General features: G+C 39.2%; 1 protein-coding gene across 2 annotated transcripts in view; it reads left to right on the top strand.

The window, feature by feature from the left end:
- The window catches only part of TTC6 (tetratricopeptide repeat domain 6), a 63,625-nt gene that overhangs the window by 1,212 nt on the left and 38,138 nt on the right, over positions 1-24,275 (top strand). For both annotated transcript variants that reach the window (XR_014564829.1, XM_083740808.1), the window contains exons 2-13: positions 1,025-2,084; positions 2,785-2,865; positions 3,701-3,784; positions 5,132-5,239; positions 7,384-7,566; positions 8,870-9,012; positions 14,423-14,632; positions 18,164-18,323; positions 19,117-19,221; positions 19,952-20,050; positions 22,856-22,924; positions 24,176-24,193. Coding sequence is in view for 1 of the 2 variants with exons in the window: in XM_083740808.1 (XP_083596934.1) it covers positions 1,035-2,084; positions 2,785-2,865; positions 3,701-3,784; positions 5,132-5,239; positions 7,384-7,566; positions 8,870-9,012; positions 14,423-14,632; positions 18,164-18,323; positions 19,117-19,221; positions 19,952-20,050; positions 22,856-22,924; positions 24,176-24,193 (2,310 nt within the window). In the remaining variant the exon portion in view is untranslated. The remainder of the gene's footprint in view (positions 1-1,024; positions 2,085-2,784; positions 2,866-3,700; positions 3,785-5,131; positions 5,240-7,383; positions 7,567-8,869; positions 9,013-14,422; positions 14,633-18,163; positions 18,324-19,116; positions 19,222-19,951; positions 20,051-22,855; positions 22,925-24,175; positions 24,194-24,275) is intronic.

Raw genomic sequence — 24,275 nt, 5'->3', positions numbered from 1 at the left:
GCAGGACCCTGCCAATGGGTGGGTGCAGGATGGATGAGGGAACTATATGGCTGCTGTGTGTGATGACTTGGTTGTATATAATCAGCTAGACCTGTTGAGAAAGTAAAAAAAAGGCATCCCCAATTAATTATGCAGCAGATTCATTTTTTTTAAAAAAAATAGCAAGTATTTTGTTAAAATGGCAGACAGCAATCTCTGTCTTAAAAGAGGCATTTCTTCCACTTTTGCTCAGGAGGTAAGGCCTCTCCTAAGAAGGCACCTGGTATAACTTTCACACACATCATGTAAAAAAGTCAGTACTTGTGCTGTTTCAGAATCATTGCCTTTTACTTATATGTACAGTTTTGCAAATTAACTAATATTTATTTTATCAACTTGCTTTTTCTAATAGGCAGTACCCTTATTGGAAACTATTTAGTCAAATTAATGTTGAATCATTTATTTATTTTTATAGAGGAGCAGGTTTTAATTAATTAATTAATTAATCAATTGCATTTACATCCCACCTTTTTTCCACGGAGCTCAAGTGGCATAAATGGTTTTCTCCCTCCTCATTTAATCCCCACAGCAACCCTGTGTGCTAGGTTAGGCAGAGAGACTATGACTAGCACAAGATCACCCAGTGAGCTTCATGGCTGAGGCTGAACATTTTATAAATCTGTCAGTCAGCGATATAGTTTGCTTGTTATTTGTGTGTTACCTGTGGTGCTGTGGAAGGAGAAAAATTAAATGGGACAATTGAGGTCACCTCTTGTTCCTCTCTCTGACTAACCATGGTAAATTACCGTAAATGTTTGTGGCTTTTCTGTTTTTCTTCTCCTTTTTCAGACTTCCTAGCAGTTCTTAAAAAAATATTTAGAGCTTCATATAAATTAGCGTATCTGGAATCACTTTTCAGCTTGTCCACATGAAGCTCCCAGATATGCTAATTTACAAAGTCAAGAATATGAAGAGGTCTCTTAATCTTTTATAGCTATGAATTTTAATCACATATAAGTAAAATTCTATGCTTATTTCTTGAAAGGTGCAAAGAAATGGCTAGAAAACATGAGCATTTTGGCTTAAGCTATTTGGAAGAATTGCGTATCCTTAAGGAACGTGAAAATATCTGCAAAGAATCTCGACAGAAATTTGTCAGGTTTAAACAAGCAATTGCTGATGTTCATGGAGAACTGGAAAAATCCAATTTGCAGGTTGAACCACCTGAAACAACCTTGTCTTATAGGAGCTCAAGGAGCCCATCCCCACATCTTGAAAGTACAGATTCTTCTCTTGAAGTGGATTCTTCTAAACGTCTGAAAGCAGTTAGGATCACTGTTACCGGCCTGGAAGATCAAACACAAGATGTCACAACTTCACAAAAGACATCTAAGAAAGAGGGCAATGTTGACAAGAAACAGTCCCCTAGTTTTAAGAAAACAACCTCAGAAATCAAAAGTGATAACATGGAAGGTGACCATGAACAAGTTGCAGTAGCAATAGCTTCTTTCGTAGGTACAAGCAAACAACTCACAATGCTAAAGAAACCAGAGCCCCCACTGAAACCCAAATATCAAAGGAGTCATGCGAAATCACCATCTAAATCTGTTGCTCTACAGAAAGACAGTTTGGGTATGGAACAACTAAAGCAAAAAATAACATCGGAAGAAGTAGTTGTTTCTACAGTTGGAGGAACCAGCGCTTCAAATGTAGAAGCTGACGACACACATTCTGTGGTTTCTGGTTCAAGTGGAAAATCTGATATGTTGAAAGAAATTTCAAAACCATGCTTATTAGGTTCAATATTTGACGTTGAAATATCAGTTAGTAAAAGAAGCAGTGGCTCATCTAGTATGAAGTCTGCTGCAGAGGCTTTGGTAGAAATTTCACATGGGAGTACATCAAGCATTTCAAAAGCGAGGCACCTCACGCGAAGTAGGTCACAACTACAGCGTTCCCCACAAAAGATGCCTTCTGGAATAGCTGTAAGGTCTATTGATGAAATTATTGCATCCCTGAAGTCTACTATACCAACTCCCTCGGACCTGAGGATCAAAGAACTTGTGGAGAGTATTCTTGGTCAGGACTACAACGTAAACAAAGCAGTAGGTGGACTCAGAATGCGTGAAATATGTTTGGTTTTATTTTCAAAATTTGCATATTTTTCTCTAAAACCTACACTGTGCTGTAACACAGATAAAAAGTAGTACCTTATAAAACTAATAGTTAGACTGGGCAAATATAAATGCATCCTCCTTTGTAGGTTTTCTGTAGTTTAATAGATATATTAGTAGAAGTATCCTGGAAGTACACAAAAGCCATTGTTGCAGCCTGCTGCAAAGTATCCATGTATGCATGCCTGAGTCTCTGTGTGTATACAGGCTTCATCCTGGTGGTTCAAAGTGAATTAAAATGGGTTAAAATAAAATAAAACACTTATTCTGTTTCTGACTAGGGCCCTAGGGAAGAGTTTCATGCATGTGAAACACATACTGAGGGTGCTTGTCTACATGACTTTCATGTTTGAGTATCATGTGCAGCTTTCCAAGTTGATATTGGATACAGAGATTGATGTAGTGCCTAACCTATAGTATGCAGAGATCAAGTTCATAGGTATGGTACAGCTTGAATTGTGCCAGAAATGTATAGGATCATAGTAGAGTGGTTATTGATAGAACGTGCTTTAAAAAAAATTATACGGGAGATTCCACACTTACATTAACATCAACTTCAGCAAAATGTTTTACTGTTGTTTGACATTGGTGTACTTTCTAATACATTTATATATATTTTCGTACAATGAAGATATTAGCTATGAATGAAGAACTTCAGGCGAGAGAACAAGGGACTCCAGCTGTAGAAGTTTCACCTTTGGAAATGGAACAGGTAAAATTGATAAGGTTCAAGGCATTATCAGAGAATGATGTTAATTTTTTAGTATTATTTAAGAGGACTGCTCTAATAAATGTTTTAGTCCTTTATCATATACGCTGTAATCAAAGTAGCTGCAGATTTAAATGAAGGAATATTGGTTGAACAGAATCCCCACTTGCCCTGTCACTTGTACGTAGTACCATAGGGCCACTGATCCCCGCCAGTACAGAGCACATTGACTCCATAAGAAACTACTATGGAGGATTTGGGGACCTGGAGCACCATGTGAAATGACAAGGCCTGCAGCTTGTGGGAATTGGTAACATAGCTTCCCGGTAGGTGAGCAGACCTTTAGATCCAGGCTTAAATGTGAAAAGAATCTAAATTGTATCACATAGTAGTACATACTATGTAAACAAATGCCTTCCTCATGGCTAAAAGATGATGCTAAGAATCATGCTTTTTAATCTTAATCTTTGCAGGCCACAGCACAACAGGCCAGTGGCCACAGAGGCAGGGAAATGACAGTGTGATAAAATAAGTAAGACAAGACACCACCTTGAATTGAAAAAATTGGCCACAACTTGATTACAGATGTAAGATGGATTTTGGCATGGGCACTGGGTTTGTATCCTGGATCAGCAACCTGCTTGCTGACCGATATCTCTATCAGGGTAGAACCTGGCAAAAGGACAATCCCCATTGATACAGATCTAATGGTGGAATTCCATAGGATGCCATTCAGGGATGTTCTATAACTTGTTGGCCCCCATCAAATGCTTTCATTATGGCTAAAATTTGACATCAAAGATCATGCTTTTTAATCTTAATATTCTTCTTTCTCAAGCCACCACCTGTTAAAAAAGACCATCTGGCAACAGAGTCGGCACCTGAAGAACCGACAGCAGAAGATGCTGAACAAGCGAAAGTGGTATAGCTTAAGCTTCTGTTATGGAAAAATATTTGTTTCTTAACTTGACATTCTATGCTGTTCTCCCTCATGGCAGCAGAACATAGAATTGATTATTAAGCTTACAGAGAATGAGAATGCATGCCATTGCTTTGGTACTGAGACAATGCCTTTATATGGAGAAGGAGCATTGTGCTAGCTGAGGTTGTGCTCCAGATTTGGAATGGATTACAAAATAAACTTGCACATGCAAAAAGTGGTGGTGGTAGGTACAGTTAGGAGACAAGATGGGTTATGTTGCACTGCTGTTTACTGCTAGTCAGTTTAGGGAGGTTCTTTAACATTTGCACAAACACCCTCACCCCACTGCAAGGTCTAAAAGTGGCCACAGTTAAATTTCACTGTCAGGGTGAAATAAACTAGTATAACAGAACTTGCTTTAGCCACTTTACAATATACCTTGTATTTCAACTATTTTATATCTGTTGAAAGCAAACTTTGTTTTAGTCATATGTGTGTGTGTGATGTATTTTATGTTATTTCTACAGTTAAATATCCTAATTTGATATAGAACCTGCTTCCTTTTCTCTTTTGTTTTGAACAACTCATGAATATTCCTTGAATTGTTTTTGTTAGCATTGACTTACTTATAGTTAAAATTTTAAAAAATATATATTGTAAGCGTTAGCTGCTCATCTTGTGTGATGGAGCTGCCCTTCCGCCACAGCTGCAGTTTGGCTGGACAGGGCTAGGGTAGAGAACGATGGTGGTGAGGTTGGGTGTGTGCAAGGATGCTGGCAGAGCTAATCCAGTGCTTCTGCTAGTATGCCTGGGCAGCCTCAACATGACTGCCTCCATGCCCCCACCTCACGGTCTCAACCAGGTACCGGTACAGCAATGCCAGCATTGGGAGGATGACTCAACCACACAGGCTGCTACTGGTTGCAATGAAGCATAACAATTACTACTTGTGTTATGGCTGCTTCTGAAAATTGACATCCCTGTACCTTTGCCAAGGAAAGAGCTCCTTTCTTTTGAGAATCCATTCAAGCCCCTTGATTTGGAGCTGTAAGAAAGTTGCAACAACTGCTGCTGGGTTGGCAGGCATATAAGCATTCGGTGTCTGATTAATATACAACAGCCTTTCCCCAACTTGGTGCCCTCCAGATCTTGTGGACTGCAAGTCTTAGCAGCCCCATTCAGACTGACAGTGCTTGGGGATAATGGGGTTGTAGTCCAATAAACCTGTGATGGGCTACAGGTGTAGTATTCCTGGTGAAGATGATACGGCTTGTTCATAAAACATCACTGCTTTCATCCATGATGATTGATACTGTAGATTGTATATTTGCCCTTTATTTTCTCTAGGATATGCCAGGATCATCACGAAGAGCGAGCTTTCCCCAAGCTCACCATCCCCAAGCTCACTTTCAAATGGAAGCCGCAAGAGTGAGAGAAGATATTGCTGAAGTTAAGGTAAAACTTAAATTCTAAACTTTCTTGTTTCCGACTAGTCCTTTCTTTGCCGCTAATATACTACCTGTATTATTCTCTTTCCAAGCTGCTGTTTTATGCATCCTTTTTCTTATTCTTGTATCCCATGTGCCATCTGCTTTCTCAGTGTGAGCCTAGTCTTTGGGTGCCTCCAATATGCCAATGACACTTAGCTCTGTTTATCTTGACATCAGAATTAGGCAAAGCTGTGCAGATTCTAGACAATTGGAGGGCTGGATAAAGCTCTATAAAGTGAGAAAGAATCCCAGCAAGTCGGATGCCCTGTGATTGGGTAGTTTTCCAGGTGCTCTCAGATTAAACTGGTGAAGTGCTGTATCTCAGTGAAAAACCATCTGACTTGCATGCAGAAGGTTCCTGGTTCAGTCCAGGCATCTCCAGGCAGGGCTGGGACAGATTCCTGGCATTGAGCAATTGGCGTAGATTAGGGATTCTGCTGGTTTACCGCCCGCCTTGCTGCCCAGCAGTCTCCCTGCCTGAGCTGACAGTCTTGGAGGTGGTGTTGAGGACTCCCAGACTGCTGGTTCTAGGGACCTTCAACATCCATGCTGAGGCGACTGGCTTTGGGGTGGCTCAGGACTTTATGACTGTCTGAATGTTTGACCAGCTTTATATCATGGTTGTTAATCAGCTTCCTATGTTTGGTGAGCCTTTTAGAAAAGACAAAAATGTTATTCTTTTGGTAAGGTCTCCCATACAGTAGACAAGGAAAAAGGATAGAATGACTGAAAAATATAAAATGACTGTTTCTTCTATGTAAAGTAACGCTGGGATTGGTTGAATTGCTAATTTAGGTGGTTGGGAATAGGGTTTGGTAAACTTTGGACCATGGAATGAGAGATCAAAACAAAAGCTTATTTTTAAAATACTTTGTATTATTTTAGATTTAAATTTAAATATTTATATATTTATTTTATATATCTATTTTCCTGAACATCAGGAAGACTAGTCTTACAGTAAGAGGTGGTTGACAGTGGAACAGACTCACATAAGAGCTGGTGAACTCTCCTTGGAGATTTTAAAACAGAGGTTAGATCATCTTGTATGATCTGGTTGAGATTTCTGCATTGCAGGAAGTTGGACTAGATGACCCTTGGAGACCCTTCCAACTCTACCATTTTCTCTATTGTTTTAAAAATAGCAAATTAAAAGCTAATCATTCTTATAGTGTAAAGTTATGCTTGTTTACTTGGAAGTAAATTCCACTATATGATTGGCAGTCACAAAGAGCAAGAATACTGATTACTTGTAATGTTTGAAAAGGAGGTCTCTTAAATGCCTCTTATGAGAAACATAAAGTGAACCATATAATACCAACCAGTGCTGCTGTAGAGAACAGGCCAACCCACACGTGTAACAAGATTCAAGGATTTGTGTTGCAGCAACCTCAGATCAGAGGAGTGGGGATGTTCTGTGGCACAAGCATCGTAATAGAATAAAGAGATGCAGGAATTGCCTGCGTAGAGCAGTTTAGTAGCCCTCACATTAATAGAGGAGCATGGGTCAGTTGGGTCTTGGTAGCAAAACGACACCATTATTTCTACTAGCCAGCAGAAATTATGTGAAAAGTACCTCTGAGCATGTGCACTGTTCCTTTTTCATTACCCTGAGCAATAACAGCTTGTTCCTTCCCTATACAGAATTAGTGAAAAGGATAGGGGGCAAGGTTTCTTCACAGACCTAAACCTCATTGCTGTATTATACTGTATTGTTTTAATTAGTGTTTCTATAGTTGTTTTGATTTTGTGTGGAGTGCCCTACCTGGGTGGATGGAGCAGCCAAGTAATTTCGTGGTCCCCGAGAGCGGGCAATGACAATAAAGATATTATTATTATTATTACATACATTTTAAAAAATTAAACACTGCCTCACCTTCTTCTCAAGTATACTGTATGTTGCTGTTAAACTTAGGGACAAAACAGACGTGACACCTTTCAGACAATAAGCAATAGCAGGTCCAATCTGGATCAGGACCTTGTGCAGGGTCAATATTTCAGTGTTATATATTTGAGCTAAATATTTTCGTACTTAGCTAGATTAGGAGCTGATTTTTATATATAAAATTGAGGGAAGTAGAAATGTATATCTTGACTAAAATGTCCTCATAGGCTGACGAAGAAGTGACTGAAATGCCAAGAGAGAAAGTAGAGCATTCCTCATTATCATCTTCACAAGAGGTAATAAGCTTCCATGAAAGTGAAGAGAGTTCATCTTCAGAGGTTGTACAGTTACAAGAGCCAACTCCTCCAGAGCAAAAAGATGTGGAAAAGGCCATACCTGAACCATCACAGGTAAGAGATAAATCTTAAAATACCATTTATTCATATTTAGATCTCGGAAAGACTCTCTACAGAAATGACTCGTAAGCCATTAAGTCACCTTAAGGAAAAAACAAAGGAGGGAGTGATCTCTTTGTTTATTTTGGTTGCCCTTTTCTGAACTTTTGCCAACTTTGCAATATTCCTTTGGAGGTGAGGCAACCAGAACTGTACACAGTATTCCAAGTGCAGTCATACTCTAAATTTGTAAAATGGCATTATGACATCGGTATTTTTCTTATCAGTTCCCTTCTAGCATGGAAAAGGATAATTAGGAAATAATTTGAAAATAAAGCAAATACTAAGGAAAGTAGCCTGTAATTTCCAGGATCTTCCTGAGTCCCTTTTAAAAAATGGATGTTACATTGACCACTTTCCAGTCTTCAGATATGGATGCTGATCTTAGGGACAAATCATAGACTTTCATTAGAACAAAAACATCTGAATCAGGAGAGGCTGTGAAAGGTCTGGACTGGTATGTGCATGCATTAGTGTACTGGATGAGGGCCAATAATCTGTACTTGAATTTTGGAAAGAGAGATGCTGTTTGGGTGGGTGGTCTCTATGTTTGGGTGGTAGGCAAATTATTTTGCTTTCATTTTTGCCTCCTCACAGAGATCTAGCTTCACCTTTGAGAAGCTCCAAATTATTCCAAGGCATTCCACTTTGCATTGGAATTTGTGAAATTCCAGCACACACTCTTACTAAATATCTTACGCTAGATAGAGTATCAGCAACTTACCTGCTCAGAGCAAGGGTCTCCCTCACATGTTTTATGATAGACCAGCTCCATTTATGAAAATCAGCTCCATTTTATCTCCTTAAAGTTTGGAGGGGGTGGGGAAGATTGATAATGAAGAGAAATTCTTCATTGAAGAGTGTTGAACGGAATTGAGGCAAACATCACTTGTGCAGATGACACATTGGAAGAGGGTAAGTTTTGCTTTTCTACTTCAGAAAGGCAGCTGTCTTGTCCTGAATCTGATAAGGAAAAGTGTGGAAGACATGCAAATTGTTCTTGATCAAGGCTTCAGCTTTTATATATTTAATAATTATGGTTTAAGGTTGCTTTCCATAATTTAACATGGACAGATGGCCTGTCTGTGGTTGTGGCCATGCCTAACAACAGAGAGGAGCAAGGATTTTTTTTAAAAAAGGGGTAGGAATATTACTGCACATCTGAACAAATAACCCAACTGTGAGGCTGCTGAAAGTTTACTTTAGCCATTCTTTTTTAATGTTCTTGACTTGACTGTTGAATTCTATCCCTGTATAGAAGTCTCTGTCCTCAGACATAGAGCTGGAAATAGAAGGCAAATCAATTCCAAAGGCTAAACCAGTTAAAATTCAGGAGGATTTAGAAGATCTTGATGAACAGCATCCCGTATCTCTGCTTTCCACTTGGACTACAAAGATCAAGTGAGCTTAAAAATATTTCCTTTTTAGCACTAATTTATTTATTTTTATTAGTTTTCCAATATACCCCCAATAAAAAAATTATAACAAAAGCAATTAATTCCCAAATTATACAATTATCAAAATGCCAATCAACTTCCAATTAATACATTTTAGTTAAAATGGCTCCCCGCATGGTGGTTTGGGTGCATTTCCAATCTGTGTTACCTAATCTTAATGTCAGTTACATTTAAGTCATAATAATAATCCCATAGTCAACAGCTACATAATTAATGATTTCCATTTGTGATATTATAATATATAAATTTATAAAGCTTCAGGTGAGGAACTCAAACTATTATCTTTATTCTGCCCTGTGTGTGGAAACTTATGTGCATAGAGATTCCTTCTGTCCACATATGGTGTTGTCTCTTTCACTTCCCAGCTGTTGTTTTCTCCCATCGTGGCTTGGGGCGGAACTGAATCTCAAAGTTTCTCTCTGTCCCTTGCTTCGATGTCCCCGTACAGGCGACATGCCTCGGAACAGGCTAAAAACCATTCTGTCTCACTAGTAAAACATGTCACAGATCTTTGCCATTTCCCCTTCAGCCTAGGAAAAGGTGGGCAGTTTTTAAACACACTGAAGATTTAATACTCCTTTCCAACACCCAGAATCTCTGCAGCATTCTTATCACAGCCCCCAAATTCTTTTCCTTCCGGCAAGAGATTTATGGCCCAATTGAGCTTGATCTTAGATTACATTCTGTCAGTAGGACACACAAATCTTGGTCTCTTTTTCCTTGTTGTTTATTTTTAAACGGAGGTGAGGGGAATTTTTTTTAGCACTAATTAATAATACTATGCATTTATATAGCATTTCAGAGTGTTCAAAGTGCTTCACATAAATTGCTTTTGTAAACCTTAAAGCAAACCTATATAGTAGGTTGCATTATCATCTCCATGTTTCAGGTGAGGAGACTTGGAGAATAGTGATTTGCCGAAGGCTACCTAATGAGTTCACAGCAGAACTGACAGAAGCGTTAGTCGCAACACAAGAACAGCTCACCGCATTACAACATCATAAATGTTCTAGAGTGCAGAAGATTCAATCCTAAATTACAAAGAGGATTGTTGTAGATTATTGCCTAATGTAGGGAAAGGGCCATAGCTCAATGCTTTGAATGCAAAATGTCTCAGGTTCAATCCTTGCCAACTGTAAGTAGAGCTGGGAAATATGTCTGTCTCAGAATACTGCAGTCAGTGTTGTCTAGAAGTGGGCAGACTTCAGCTTTATGAGATCTACTTTTTTTTCTTACTGGAACCCCTAAAGTCACCAATAGGAATTTGGTGCAAAACTCATATACTTAGAATCAAAGAATTCAGTAATTGGTTTGAGTACCAAAGTTTAACTTTGCTCATAGTTTGCTCACAAATCCACTCTTGGCTATGTCTCCCCCAGTTCATTTCAGCAATCTCTATCTCCATTGTGTGTGTGTGTGTGTGTAATCATGTTCCCATTGGTTAACATTTGGTAATGATCAATCCTTTCTGATCTACTTCAGATCGTGCAGAGATCTACCAGTAGACCCTGCTCTACTTTCTTCCCACCCCTAATTTAGTCAAGGCTGAAGTTGACGGGCCCATGGTCCATATCCTCCCAACATTTCTCCAATGAAAATAAGGATGTCCTAAGGAAAAGCGGGATATTCCAGGATCAAATCAGAAATCGGGATTTGATTATCGCAGTGTATTTTATGTGGGGTTTGCCTTCTGCTTGTTCCAGAAACTGCAGAATGCTGTAGCATGGTTGCTGCCAGGAGTAAACCTTGTTACAGATAGGTAGCCGTGTTGGTCTGCCATAGTCAAAACAAAAAAAAATCCTTCCAGTAGCACCTTAAAGACCAACTAAGTCAGTTCTTGGTATGAGCTTTCGTGTGCATGCACACTTCTTCAGATACACTGTGTATCTGAAGAAGTGTGCATGCACACGAAAGCTCATACCAAGAACTGACTTAGTTGGTCTTTAAGGTGCTACTGGAAGGAATTTTTTTTGTTTAGGAGTAAACCTTGTCAGCATATAACACCTGTGCTCAGATTACCTGCATTGGTTGTTGATTTGTTACTAGGTGAAGTTCAAGGTGTTACTCTTGGTATATAAAGCCCTTAATGGTTTGGCTTACTTGCAGGATTGCCTTACCCACATATCTGCGCACTTGACAGTTTTGATCTGTGGAACTGGCAGAGTTACATGCTACATAATACTCGTTCCACAGTTGCGAGAAATAAAGCTTTTGTTTTATTTATTTATATTCCCTGGAGGAACCCCCCTACAAAAAAAAATACGTTATGAAAATCTATATTCCAGCACACACACCACAACTATATAATATACATGTGTAAAACATGTTAGAAATAAATCTTTTAGTGTGGCAGCATCTACACTTTGGAACTTTTGGCCAATTGACAACAGGCAGCTATCTTTGCTGTACTCTTTTTGACACCTGCTTAAAACAGGTTTGTTGAGGCAAGCTTATCCAGACATGTAGATGTTGCCATGTTTTAATATTGAATATATATATTAATTAACAAAATTAAAATATTTAATTTTAAATATGTTAAAATGTGTTTAACTATTTTTACTGATAATTTTACTCTCTTGTAAACCGCTTAGAGGTTTTAGTACAATCAAGCGGTATTTGCATTTTGTTAAAATAAATAAATAAATAGGGAATCTTGTTGTAAGTCACATTGGAAACCGTCCACCTGAATGTCCACTCCCCCAAAGTCTGTCCCCATCCTCCACATAACCTCCCCGAATGTGGAAAAATGTGGGTGGAGGGACCACATATTTGAAACAACCCTGCTTTTTCACTTATTTCTTAAAATCTCGCCCTCTTGCGTGTTATGTGCTCAGTGGTACACATAATTCCTTGCAATCATACCTGCTTTAAGTTACACTCCTATACCCACTTACCTGAGAATGTGCTTCATTTAACTTACTGGGACTTACTGAGGAGTAGATCTGCTTATTTTTGAGTAAACTTACATAGGCTTGTGCAGATTGTGGCTATGCTATAATCCATAGAATTGATGAAAGAAATTAACCAATTAGATGTACTCCTCTTAAAGATCCTTTTAATAAGTCTTGTCTGTGGCAGACTGTTGTGCATGGCTTCCCTATTCATTGTATTCGTGTGTTATTTCAGTAAGTTCTGTTGCATTCTGGGCAGCTAGAATGCGGCAGCTAAACTGGTGACTGGGAGTTGTCGCCGAGACCACATAACACCGGTCCTGAGAGATCTGCATTGGCTCCCAATATGTTTCCGAGTACAATTCAAAGTGTTGATGCTGACCTTTAAAGCCCTAAACGGCCTCGGTCCTGAATACCTGAAGGAGCGTCTCCACCCCCTTCGTTCAGCCCGGACACTGAGATCCAGAGCCGAGGGCCTTCTGGCAGTACCCTCATTGCGAGAAGTGAGGTTACAGGGAACCAGACAGAGGGCCTTCTCGGTAGTGGCGCCCACCCTGTGGAACACCCTCCCTTCAGATGTGAAGGAAATAAGCAGCTATCTTCTTTCTAAAAGACATCTGAAGGCAGCCCTGTTTAGAGACGTTTTTAATATTTAATGCTGTATTGTTTTTAACACTTGATTGGAAGCCGCCCAGAGTGGCTGGGGAAACTCAGCCAGATTGGTGGGGTATAAATAAATTATTATTATTATTATTATTATTATTATTATTATTATTATTAAAGAACTTAATTCATTAAATATGTTTGGTATTGGGCATTCAATTGAATGATGTGCCTGGCATCATTTCCTTTACAGTATATATTTATTTATTTATGTATTTGTTTTTCAGTTTTGCACCCTTTGGAATAGTAACTTCTTAGGGTCAAATGTGTTTTGGAATACCCCAGGTTACTCTTCCACTACTTTATTGGTGTAGGAAAAAAGCTTAAATTACTAGCTTTTGTTGTCATTCAAGACCTGAAAAGTTTCTGGGACACGGAAGAGAGCCTTTTTATGGCAAGTCTGAAGTTTGTAAATGGATATTACTTTCAATTAAGTAACCGAGAGCAGACTCATGGGAAAAGAATTCCAAAGTTTATGAAACGGTCAAATTGGCATTTAAGTGACCCTGTGCATGCCATTGCTTATCTACATTGCTTTAAGTTCATTTGGTTAGCAAGATTATGTATTAAAACAAATAATGACAGCAGACAATGAGTATTTTACTTCAGTAAAAAGTTACTGTCAGATTATCAATGGTGCAGAAAAAGCATGATTTTGTGAAAAAAAGTTATTGAGTGCATTAAGTGAGGTTAATGTAGGCCACACACATAGTATTGTTTTTTCTTTGTCTTCTCTTTCAAAGGATGATAAATAGAGTGCTTAAGGAGAGTGTGTGCTGTAAAAACACACACCTTTACCTGCAACATGTTCTAAATATTTTAGTTTTTTGTTAGGAGTGTTTCCATTTTTGTCCATTACCGGCAAATGATTCCATCTTCTTTTGGAGCTCAAGCAAAGGGGCACAATAAACTATGGTTCAGTTGTTATTTTCTCAGTTAGATTAAAAACAAAACCTTTTAACAAAACACACTGGGTAACATTGTAATTGATGACCGTGATTAATTAAACTTGTCTGTTATGCTTTCTTTTGAGAGCTACAGAATTGTAACTTTTTATGTTTGAAAAAGGGTGACAGGGAAATTGTACTGTGGAAGAAAATGGAAATGTGTGCGAGGTAGTTGTTTATGGTATATAATTATTTAAGAAATTTTGCAGTACAATCTACCATGTGCAGAAACACTAACCCATAACTTAGCAACACTTTTTCTCACCTTCATTACATACATTCTGTACTGTTCCATTGTAGTTTGATTCCAAACATCAAAAATAGCTGCTTGAACACCGCTCCTCTGGGAAGGGGCTTCTTTACCTAGAGTAGCAAGATCTGTTGTAGTTTTTGGTCTTGCCTTCTCTTTCACCCTCAAAGAAAGAAAATGATCACTGCTGTGTTGTTTTACAGAGGGGTGGGTCCACAGGTTCCATAGAAGACCCCTACCCCCCAGTATGGTGACTTTTCTCCATGTGTGATATTTAAGATAATTCCTTTCCACATTCCCTTGGGAGGAGTGCACTGTGCTCTCTCTCCCCTCCCCTCCTCTCCCTCCCTCTTCAAAGAGGGCACAAGCCCAGAGGCAAAGAGCCACAGAACAAGCACCCTTTGGCTTTTGCCCTTCAGCTTGAGCCAGAATGCTTGCACCATTTCCAAGGCATGAGCTTTTAAAGTTATTTGTAGAGGAGCAGAGCAGACAGCCCCAATCAGCTTAACAGGTTCCAGACAGAAACATACAGGTCCAGACTCAGTAACTTTAAAATTAATATCTGCATTCATCAAATGGTAATGATCTTTATTTTCTTTCTAGAGATGTGGATCACCCACTTATTCACCTTCTTTGTGAGGCTTGCCCAAGATGTGTGTTGCCCGTTCATCTGCAGCTTGCTTCAAGAATACACCATACTATAGACAAAAGGGGTCATAATGTTTTATTACCACCAGTTAATCTTTGCAGTGACCTCTCAGAGCAGTTCTTACCATCCACTCCTGCTTATGACGAATTTATGGCAAGAGAAAGGTATGATTAGAAAATTCTTTGTGCAATGTTTTTGTGTTGCAAAGTGAGTACTATGATGCAGTTCTATGTAACAGTGAATATTTTTTTCTGGTGAAGAACCAATTCACACAACTTTATTTGCATTCCAGGAATAACAAAAATCTACAGATTTGTGTCCCTCCTTCCTGTGACACACACTGAGTTTTTGTGGCTCCTGCCAGTGGCGGAGCTTCATGCTCCGGCACCGGGGGGCGGAGAGCAGGCGGGTGCATGGCTGGCGCGTGTCCCAGGGGCGTGGCATGCACCCGGGGGCATGACATGCTGCCTGCAGGGGCGTGGCGCGCCACCTGTGTGGGCATGGCACCCAGCCAGGGGGCAGCTGCGATGGCACCCCACCGGGATTGTGCTGCTGGGGGCAGTGCGCTCCCCCCGCCCCCCTCTTCCTCCACCAGTGGCTCCTGCTGCCTTTTCCCAGCACAGCTGGTGCTCAGTGCATGAGGTTCCTACCCATCCCTGGCCTTTCAGTCCTGGACCAACTGCAGGGGGCCTATCTTTTGGCAGCAAACATTGAACAAGTGAGGATTGCTCTTGCCTCTGATGTGCTCACCTGCCCTCTTCTTCTGGAAGGCTTTACCTGCTTCAGTGTCCTCTCTTTTTTGGGTGGTGCAATAGGAAAGACTGGGCCCAGCAAGCCTCCCATTGAGAAGTGGCGGAACTCAGAGAAGGCGGTTCTGCCAAAGAGGTTCTATTGGGGAAGTCCAGGCCCTCTCAGAGGTTTGGAGAGGCCCAGCTTTTGAGACTCCTAACCAGAGGAAGAATAACAATTACCTGAAATAAAAATATCCGAAAACAAGGCGCAAAAATAGAGTGAGACATAGTTTGATTTTTAAAATTGATTTAACAATAGCTTTTCTAACCTTTTCTAGCTGAGAAGGTGTGTCACATTTTGGTCTGATGTGCATAAAAACAAGTTGTGAAACATACTTAATGCAAAAAAATTAACAAGTGTCTAAATTTGAGCCCCCTTTTGAGCCAGAGGCCCTGGGCCAGATGGCCCTCCTGCCCTGCAGCTCTCCTGCCCAGATTGGCCCTGCTAGTGGTCTTCTTGGCAGGGATGCCAACAATTGTAAAATAGTAATGCTTTGAATAGCTCTTTCAAGTCCAAGTACATAATGTATACTGAATCACCCCTAACCACATACTTACTGTCACTGTCAAAAATCCTAAAAGGTGAGTCAGGCAGGGCTTCCCTTTGCAGAAGGCATGTTGATACTTCTTCAATGACTTGTCCTTCTATATTCTTTATAATCTTTATAATTCTTTATAAACAAGCAACCCTGTTTAGGGAAACTTTTAATGTTTGGTGGACTATTGTATTTTAATATTTTGTTGGAGACCGCCCAGAGTGGCTGGGGATATTATTATTATAATATTATTATTATTCAATGATGCTATGACTTCTTGATACTTTTTGTTACAATATTTCTAGGTGTAAGATTCCCACCCTTTATTTATTTACTTACTTACTTACTTACTTATTTAAAAACCTTTCTAAGTTGCTGTTCTTCACAAGGAGCCCAGGACAATGCACAGTAAACAAAAGTAAAACACACCAATTCAACAACAGCACACTGCAAATAAAAACACCCAAGACATAAAATATAAACTTCAGTTGCTAGCATTTAATTTAATTAATTAATGTTCAACTATTAGCCTAAACCCAGCTATTTTAACTAATTAAGAGGCTTAAATTCAATTGCCAGGCAAGTATACTGACAACTCCCTTTGGGGTTGCATTTTGGGTATTGTGCACATCAGTGGGGCAGGCAAAAGCCGGTCCTGCCCCATTCTGGGGCTGAAAACAGCATGCATGTCAGCAGTTGTGGGTGCCTTGATTGCATGCAAAACGGCTATTCCCTGTATTATTTGTTGAAATTTATTGATAATATCACATAATGGAATTATTTGCATGTAAACAAGACTAAGTTTAATGATTGCTTTAAAATGTCGCTGTTACTTTAAAGAGGTAACTTGTTCCCTTTCACCAGTTCTCACCCCTGTTCTAAGCCAATAGCCATTTCTCTATGTATTCTGCCCAGTAAACACATCCAGCACAAATATTTGTAGGGCAGTTAGCTGACATCCTGACATTAGAATAGTGGGTTAGGGTGACAGGTCAGAGCAGGGACTGGAATGCCTGAAACTTATTCCTGTGGTTTAGTGTATGCTAGGCAGAAACTGAAGATGTGCTCTGGTATCCCTGTGCCTTACTGTCAGGCAGGTTTACCCCCTTTCCCCTTTGGTCCAAGAAAAGCCCTTTCCTTTGTTAACATGACAACGGTTGTTTGAATGGCATCTAGTCTGAATCAACAAACACTATCAAGCAGTGTCTTTTCATAGGAATGAGAATGTGATAGATTCTATTGACTCAGGAGACTTGTTTATGTGAACAGGCATTCCTTCAGCAAAATGTTTTGTGGCAGTTTAATTAATACTGATTGTTTCCTTGCTTAAATTTTGGAGACCCTGCTAGAGTAATTCATTATCACTATTCTCTTATGAAATCAGAAACTACCCAAGTGTAGATAATGCTTTAATATCTGTGAGAAAAAACAAGACTCTGGAACGGTGTTCTGTGGTTTCATATTTGCATTATTACATTCCCTTTTTAAATGAAAACAATTTTTTGGTGGTCACAGGAATAAAGATATGAATGGTGATTTTAAATATATAGCCTTCCTTTTTACCCACAGGACTTTCAAGGCAGATTTTATTGCAGAACCCAGCAGTGTTCATCTGTTCTCTAGTGAGAAAGTTTTGAACCACCAGTAGATGGCACTGTTAGAATGTACTCTTGAGTTGAAAATGATAATTGACTTAAATATATATTTTTAGCATTTTGTTTATTTATGTATTCATTCTCTTTGTATACCAGATGTATAACATAGCTGTCTGGGCAGTTTACAGAAACATGAAACATATAAATGCAATTAAAACTCTTATATAGTAAAAACACTAAAACTAATTCATCAAAATTATTGACAGATCACTGGCAGGAGAACTGCACACGGCATGCTTAACTTATGTGATAAGAAGATCCCTTTGATTTGAAGGGATTGAGCTGGTTAACAGCTAATTTAAAAAATACACAGAGAGCTAATCTCAATGAAATTTAGCCTATTTACTATTAACAAAACCTACTTGATACCTAGGCAACACTACAAAATGATTGCTGTGGTTAGGCCTGGCTAGTCAAAAAAAGGCTGCCCCCCCAATTTCTCCAAATTAATTACTGTTTAACTGTCTTTCTGTTGATTTCTCCACTGTCAGCACACTCATCTCCCAGTGCTGCTTTGAAATAAAAGTGTAAATCCATCATTACTTGAGCTATGTTGGCCAGTAGCTGCTGAGGTTATAGCCTGCAATTATTTACCATCAAGAATGTGCTATTTAAAAGCAAGACAAAGCATAAAAATTGAACTGAGTAAATACTCTGTGTGTGTGTGTGCTTTCCAAATATTCCAGTATCTTACTGAGAAACTTTTTTTCCAGAATTTGTAATGAAGGAGTTCCTATTTCAGAAGTATACAAATGCAGTCAGGAAGATGGAGTTAAAGTTTTCCCTCCAAGGTCACCAGAAAGTATGCCTGAATGGCAAAGAGTAGCTGAGTTTTATGTTGAAAAACCTCAACTAGCCCTGTTAGGAGAAAAAGTAAGATTTGATATGTAATTCTGATAACTTATTTTTCTGAAGTATAACAAATATAACAAATTATTGTCTTTCTAGATTGCTTCTGCTTTTTTAAAGAGGGTGTTTATATAGGGAAGAAAAGTTCAAAGTATAGTAGGTGGTTTTTTGGCCTGCATTTCCCAGATTCTTATACAGTACTCTCCTCAAGGTACAGAAGGAGGGAGGTTCAATAGACAATATTAGGACTTGCCTTACCAACCCTAGTGGCTTCCTTTCAAGACAAGCTCATCTCCTTTTCAAATGGTGTAATCCAACCACATTGAAGGCTGGACTTTTTCTCTTTCACAGAAACCCCTTTCCTCTCCCCTGACTTTCAGTTGATTTTTCTATTTCTTTCTTGTATCTCTGACAGTGAGGTAATTGTATGCAAATTCTTTATTTAACTGGGTCTTGAATGCAGAGAGTTTTATGATGTCTCGTTCTCTTGCTGTAGCCATTGTCATCTTTGGGGGTCTCCTGGCATTTTCTGTTTTGGGGATACTAGTTTAATAAATCACTTAGTGTAACTGTTTGGGACAGCTTTAAGATACAATTGTGGATGTAAGCACCCCCTGTTGCTAATATATAATCCGCTTTTGCCAGGTGATACAAGTGCCCTTCATATTTTGTGTTTCCTTCACTTCTGTTTTATCTCAAAATGCCTGATTTGTCTTGAAATGTTTACCAATTCAGCACAGCAACATCTAATTATTCAGAAGAAAACATGTCTAGGATTAAAGTCATACTAATTTTGTTAATTGTTTTTGATGTGAAGGTTAAATTTCATCCAGGGTCTCTCAAAATGTTTTGGACACCAGCTCCACAGAAATTCGCCGCTCCTCTCTCTCTTATGAAGGAGACCTTGTTTCCAAAGTATGAGGTAAAAATTCTTAATATATTAGAAGACTACACAGCATTTCATTTAACATCACATTCGGTTATCTACATAAAATATAAATTAATAGCGTTTCTCTACCAATATCTATAACTGAAAGTGTGAATTATAGAAATAGTTGCTTTATTTTGATATAGAGTGGTGTATTTTAAATTAATGTAAACATGAACTTACAGTTAGTAATTACATACCATATGCAATTAGGGCACATTCTCCAAAATATTTAAATATTTTATCAAATTAACAGAGAATGCTAATGTTTAAATACCTGCAGGATTGTACTGTGTTGTGAATGCCCAAAACCATTCTTGTTCTTTCTTAGAATTGCTGAAATTCATATTTCCTTTGTTTGGATATGATCCTTCTGGAGTCTTATAGTGCAAACCTCTCTATGTAGGTGTGTTTGTTTGTGTATGAGTAAGCTAAAATACCTGAGTGAAAGTATATACACCAGCCATATTTCAAGCTGTTCAGATTTTTTGTATGTTAAGCACTACTGGCCAAAATAAATCATATTGTCCAACTTGTTGTGCATTCCTTGTTTAATGGGACCAAATCCAATGTATCAAATTGGCTGTATCAGTGTATCAAATCCAATGAAGTTTTGATGTTATCGTTTTAACTTTTCCTAGAGATTTATGAAGTCAAACTGAAATTGGTATGATGGTTTGTACCACCGGTTAAAAGTTATCATTAAACCTTTTTATTTTTCCAGAGCAATCTGATTAATGGTGTTATTTATGAAGACTTTTCATGTGATCTTCGAGATCAAGAAGTATTAGAGTTTGAGGAGGACTTTGACCATTTGCTTTCTGTGTGTATTGCAGTAATAGTTTCTTTTTTAAAATCTGATAATGGTTTTATATATTTCATAAAGGGGTTTTTTCCCTATGGGAGCTGTCTTGGAAGGGCTTTGTGAGGAGGAACCTGTCATTGGCTCATGCCTTTGTATTTGCAGGAAGCTTCTCCAGCAGTCAGTCTGGTGGGAAAGCATGCCTCTCTCAGTATACAGAGATAAAACAGAAGTGCTGAGAGGGAATAGTAGGGCATGGAGGAGAGAACAGCTGCAGGAAAGAGATGGCTGCAGGAAAAGCTCCAGAGTGTTTGGTTCTTTCAACAGGAAAATAGACAGACAATGAATAGGGGAACTCCCTCTGCCTCAGTGTTTCATATAACTGGCAGGCAAAGTACTGAGAGGTCAAGTACAAGGGTGCCAAGAGGAGCTTGCTGAGGGGAGGAAAGAAGCAGTAGGATTGCCTATGCTAATTGTGTACAGGGACCAGCGTAGCGGAAGAAAAGGGGATGAACCTGAGCACCAGAAATTAGGGGAAGCCCATAGGAGGGTCCTGCCATGAATCTGGCTCCTGAGTTCAGAGAAAAAAGGGCTCACTAGTTGTCCTCTGAAGCAAGAGTGGTCTGGCATTCTGAGGAATCACAGGGGGAACTGGTAAGAGGGGACACCACTTAAATGGGAGTAATGTGTAACAACAGTATACAAATACTGAAGAAAATACAGTGGTACCTCGGGTTAAGTACTTAATTTGTTCCGGAAGTCCGTTCTTAACCTGAAGCTGTTCTTAACCTGAAGCACCACTTTAGCTAATGGGGCCACCTGCTTCTGCCGCGCTGCCGGAGCACGATTTCTGTTTTCATCCTGAAGCAAAGTTCTTAACCCGAGGTACTATTCCTGGGTTGGCGGAGTCTGTAAGCTGAAGCATATGTAACCTGAAGCGTATGTAACCCAAGGTACCACTGTATATCAGAATGCATTTGTCAACTTTTCGTCATTGAATGTCAATGTTATGAAAGGACCACACTCAGTCTGTATACAGTAATTATTTAGGGCCAAGATGGGCATGGGCACCTCAGTACTTAAATGACTCTTGGAGCCTTTGTACTTCCTTAGGAGAACATTAAAGCAGTCTTAAAGAGGAATGTTATTGCCCTTGGGCAGTCCAGTTAATTCCCTTGGCTGTTTCCCAAGCAATCTTAGGCATACTCAGATCCCCAGAGGTAACTAGATTCTTTCAGTCTTCAGTCTGGATGTCTCAAAGCTCCTAACTTTCATTTTTCTGCATCCTGTACCTGAGACAGAACCTGCCATTTGCTTATTTATTATTTTGTTTTACAGATTTATAAACCACTTCCTAGCCTGAGGCCATCAAAGTGGTGTACAGTACAAGATGACATAAAATACAAATAAATAAATAAATCTAAAAACATTTTTTACATAAGTACAATTAGCACACTTCAGAGAGAATGGTCTTAAATAAAAAATTTATTTAGTGGCTGCTTAAACATCAAGGTGCCATGGGGCTGCCTTAATTCCATCTAGTATTTAACTTCAGAGCTCCTCCTTTCAGCTCATCAGAAGAACCAAGGCCTAGTTAATTAAGGTCCCTGTTTCTCCATCTTACAAACAGTAGTGGGTGCCATGGTGTCAGCACTTACCTGACCTGCCACTGCTGTTGCTGCAGTATAATGAAAGGAGGGGAAAGGCAGTGATAAGGTTAGTATGCAAATGCACTGGCAGAAACACCGGATTGGTTCCACCAGTGTGCTAGCACTATGCTCACCTCACCCCTCGCCTTTTCCCTTCCTGTAAGCTGCAGCAGCAGTGATAGCAGGTCAGGTAAGTGCTGACACCCTGCCCTGCTGACTGCTGCAGCTGAGATATGCCTTAGATTTGTAACAGAAGCCTGTCAACTGAGACAGGCTCTTTTGCCAAAATTACACTATCTTTAATTTTCTGTATTTCATGAAAAGTATGAAGAATCCAATTAGTAATATTTATAAAATATTAAGAAAATCTGACTTTTTTGTTTGTTCATCAACTGGCCATTCTGTCATTTGAAGGTAAATTCCCAAGCTCCTCATCCGGATGCCTTCCTTGATTCTATTTGGACCTAGATGTGTTAAACAACTAAAGGGACGCGGGTGGCGCTGTGGGTTAAACCACAGAGCCTAGGACTTGCCGATCCGAAGGTCAGCGGTTCGAATCCCCGTGACGGGGTGAGCTCCCGTTGCTCGGTCCCGGCTCCTGCCAACCTAGCCGTTCGAAAGCACATCAAAGTGCAAGTAGATAAATAGGTACCGCTCCGGCGGGAAGGTAAACGGCGTTTCCGTGTGCTGCTCTGGTTCACTAGAAGCGGTTTAGTCATGCTGACCACATGACCCGGAAGCTGTACGCCGGCTCCCTCGGCCAATAAAGCAAGATGAGCGCCGCAACCCCAGAGTCGGTCATGACTGGACCTAATGGTCAGGGGTCCCTTTACCTTTACCTATGTTAAACAACTATTGCCCAGTGGCAAATATCTCCTTTTTAACAACGTGTTTATGTGAAATATTATTTCCTTTTCTAAACCAGAAAGAAAGCTCCGTGATGCATCTCTTCCACCACAATTTTTAGACTTCAGTGTACATAATTATGTCAGATTTACGAGTATGTAAATAAAACTCAATTTATTTTTAATTTCATACTCCTAATGTAAAACCAACATACATGCTCACAATCTGAATCTAGGGTAGCTTTCCAAGAAAAAATGTGTTATGAAAGTAAATACGTTTGTTCTATTTAAAAAATACCCACTTTTTGTATATATTTTTCTTTGTTTCATAGACTCTTAAAATCTGTAGAAGAAGCGCTTCCTCTCCAGGGCTTTTAGTTTCTGAAAGGGAAACATTACAGGTATTGTAACCTTTTTCAGATTTATTATTTAGTACTTATTATTTATTAGCTGTATCATACCCAGCATTACTTGGGAATTCAAAGAAACAAAAAAAAATCAGTGCAGTTTTTAAATCAGTGGTTAAAACAGTGCTGTTTTGAAAGATTCTGGCTGCCATCTTGATTCAAAATGGTGTCCAATTGTATCCAAACATTGAGGAAAACCTGCTCCTTAATTGCAGGAACCACCATGCAAAATTTGGTTCAGTATCTTAAGAGATGTCCAAATGCATGGTGAACAAGCGATTTCCCAAAATATATAGTAGATTTTTCATAGCAACAGTTTTATCCAGAGTGTGGCTTAAAGCTTTAATTATTATTTGCAATAATCACATCCATATTTAATATTAATTTCTTGTTTAAAATTTAACTCAAAATTATAATTATTTATTTTAATCTTTAATTCTCTGGCAGACTATGTACATTAAAGCGGCAGCGAGAGAGATGTTTGGATCCCTTTCTGAGCTCGAAGCATGGGTACCCCCCCAAAAAATTTAAAAATTTGGCTATATTGAAAAAAAAAATCTCTGGTAGACTAAGCAGGGCATTTAAGATTCTTCGTAATTGCTTTCCCAGTAGTAGGAGGGTAGGGCTGGCTTGAACTTTACTCTTCTATTAAGGAAAACTGAAGAGCAGGAACCTCTCTGAACTAAATCTAAAATATATAATTCCAATTACTGTATATACTAAAATGAACCTGACTAAAATGTGGAAAATTCTCTGCTAGGGCAGAGCTCCTTCAAGTGTGAGATTAGCTCTGCTTCCTATTCTTGATGCAGAGTCTGTGTTGGGCTCTCCAAGTCTCTCCATAGAGCTTGAGTAAAACATCCTAGCAGGGATTTGGGTTTCACAAAGTGTGAAGGGGGGACGGGGAGAGAGAGGGTTGGGGTTAAGACAACAGCCCCTCCTATTCTGCTCTGGAACCAATTAAGCGAGCAAGAATGCTGAGATCAAGCAGTGCTGAGGCTTCAGCCTTTGCCTGTGCCATAAGGCAGACAGATTCTTTTTATTCATTCTTTACATGTTGGGACTGTAGAGTTCTTCCTTCTTGGCAAGAATTAACTTGCAGTGGTCAATAAATTAGGAAGTGAAAAACAATGTGCTTGAAAAAATGTAAAATTCAAGCAGCCTAATTTTTGTACTAGTGTTAGATAATAATCAGTTATTCTTGTAATGTCTCATTTTACAAGATACCAAAACTTTGTGTTGCAGGAGAACATCACAGAATGTGTAAGTAGTCTGCTGTGAAGGAGTTGCATCTTCAAGAAATATGTATGTTGGTTTTATAAAATCTTAGTTGACTTATGTGACA

The sequence above is a fragment of the Podarcis gaigeae genome (genome assembly GCF_964106915.1).
Source record: "Podarcis gaigeae genome assembly, chromosome: 1".
Lineage (NCBI taxonomy): Eukaryota > Metazoa > Chordata > Lepidosauria > Squamata > Lacertidae > Podarcis > Podarcis gaigeae.
This window is presented reverse-complemented; position numbering and strand designations above follow the sequence as displayed.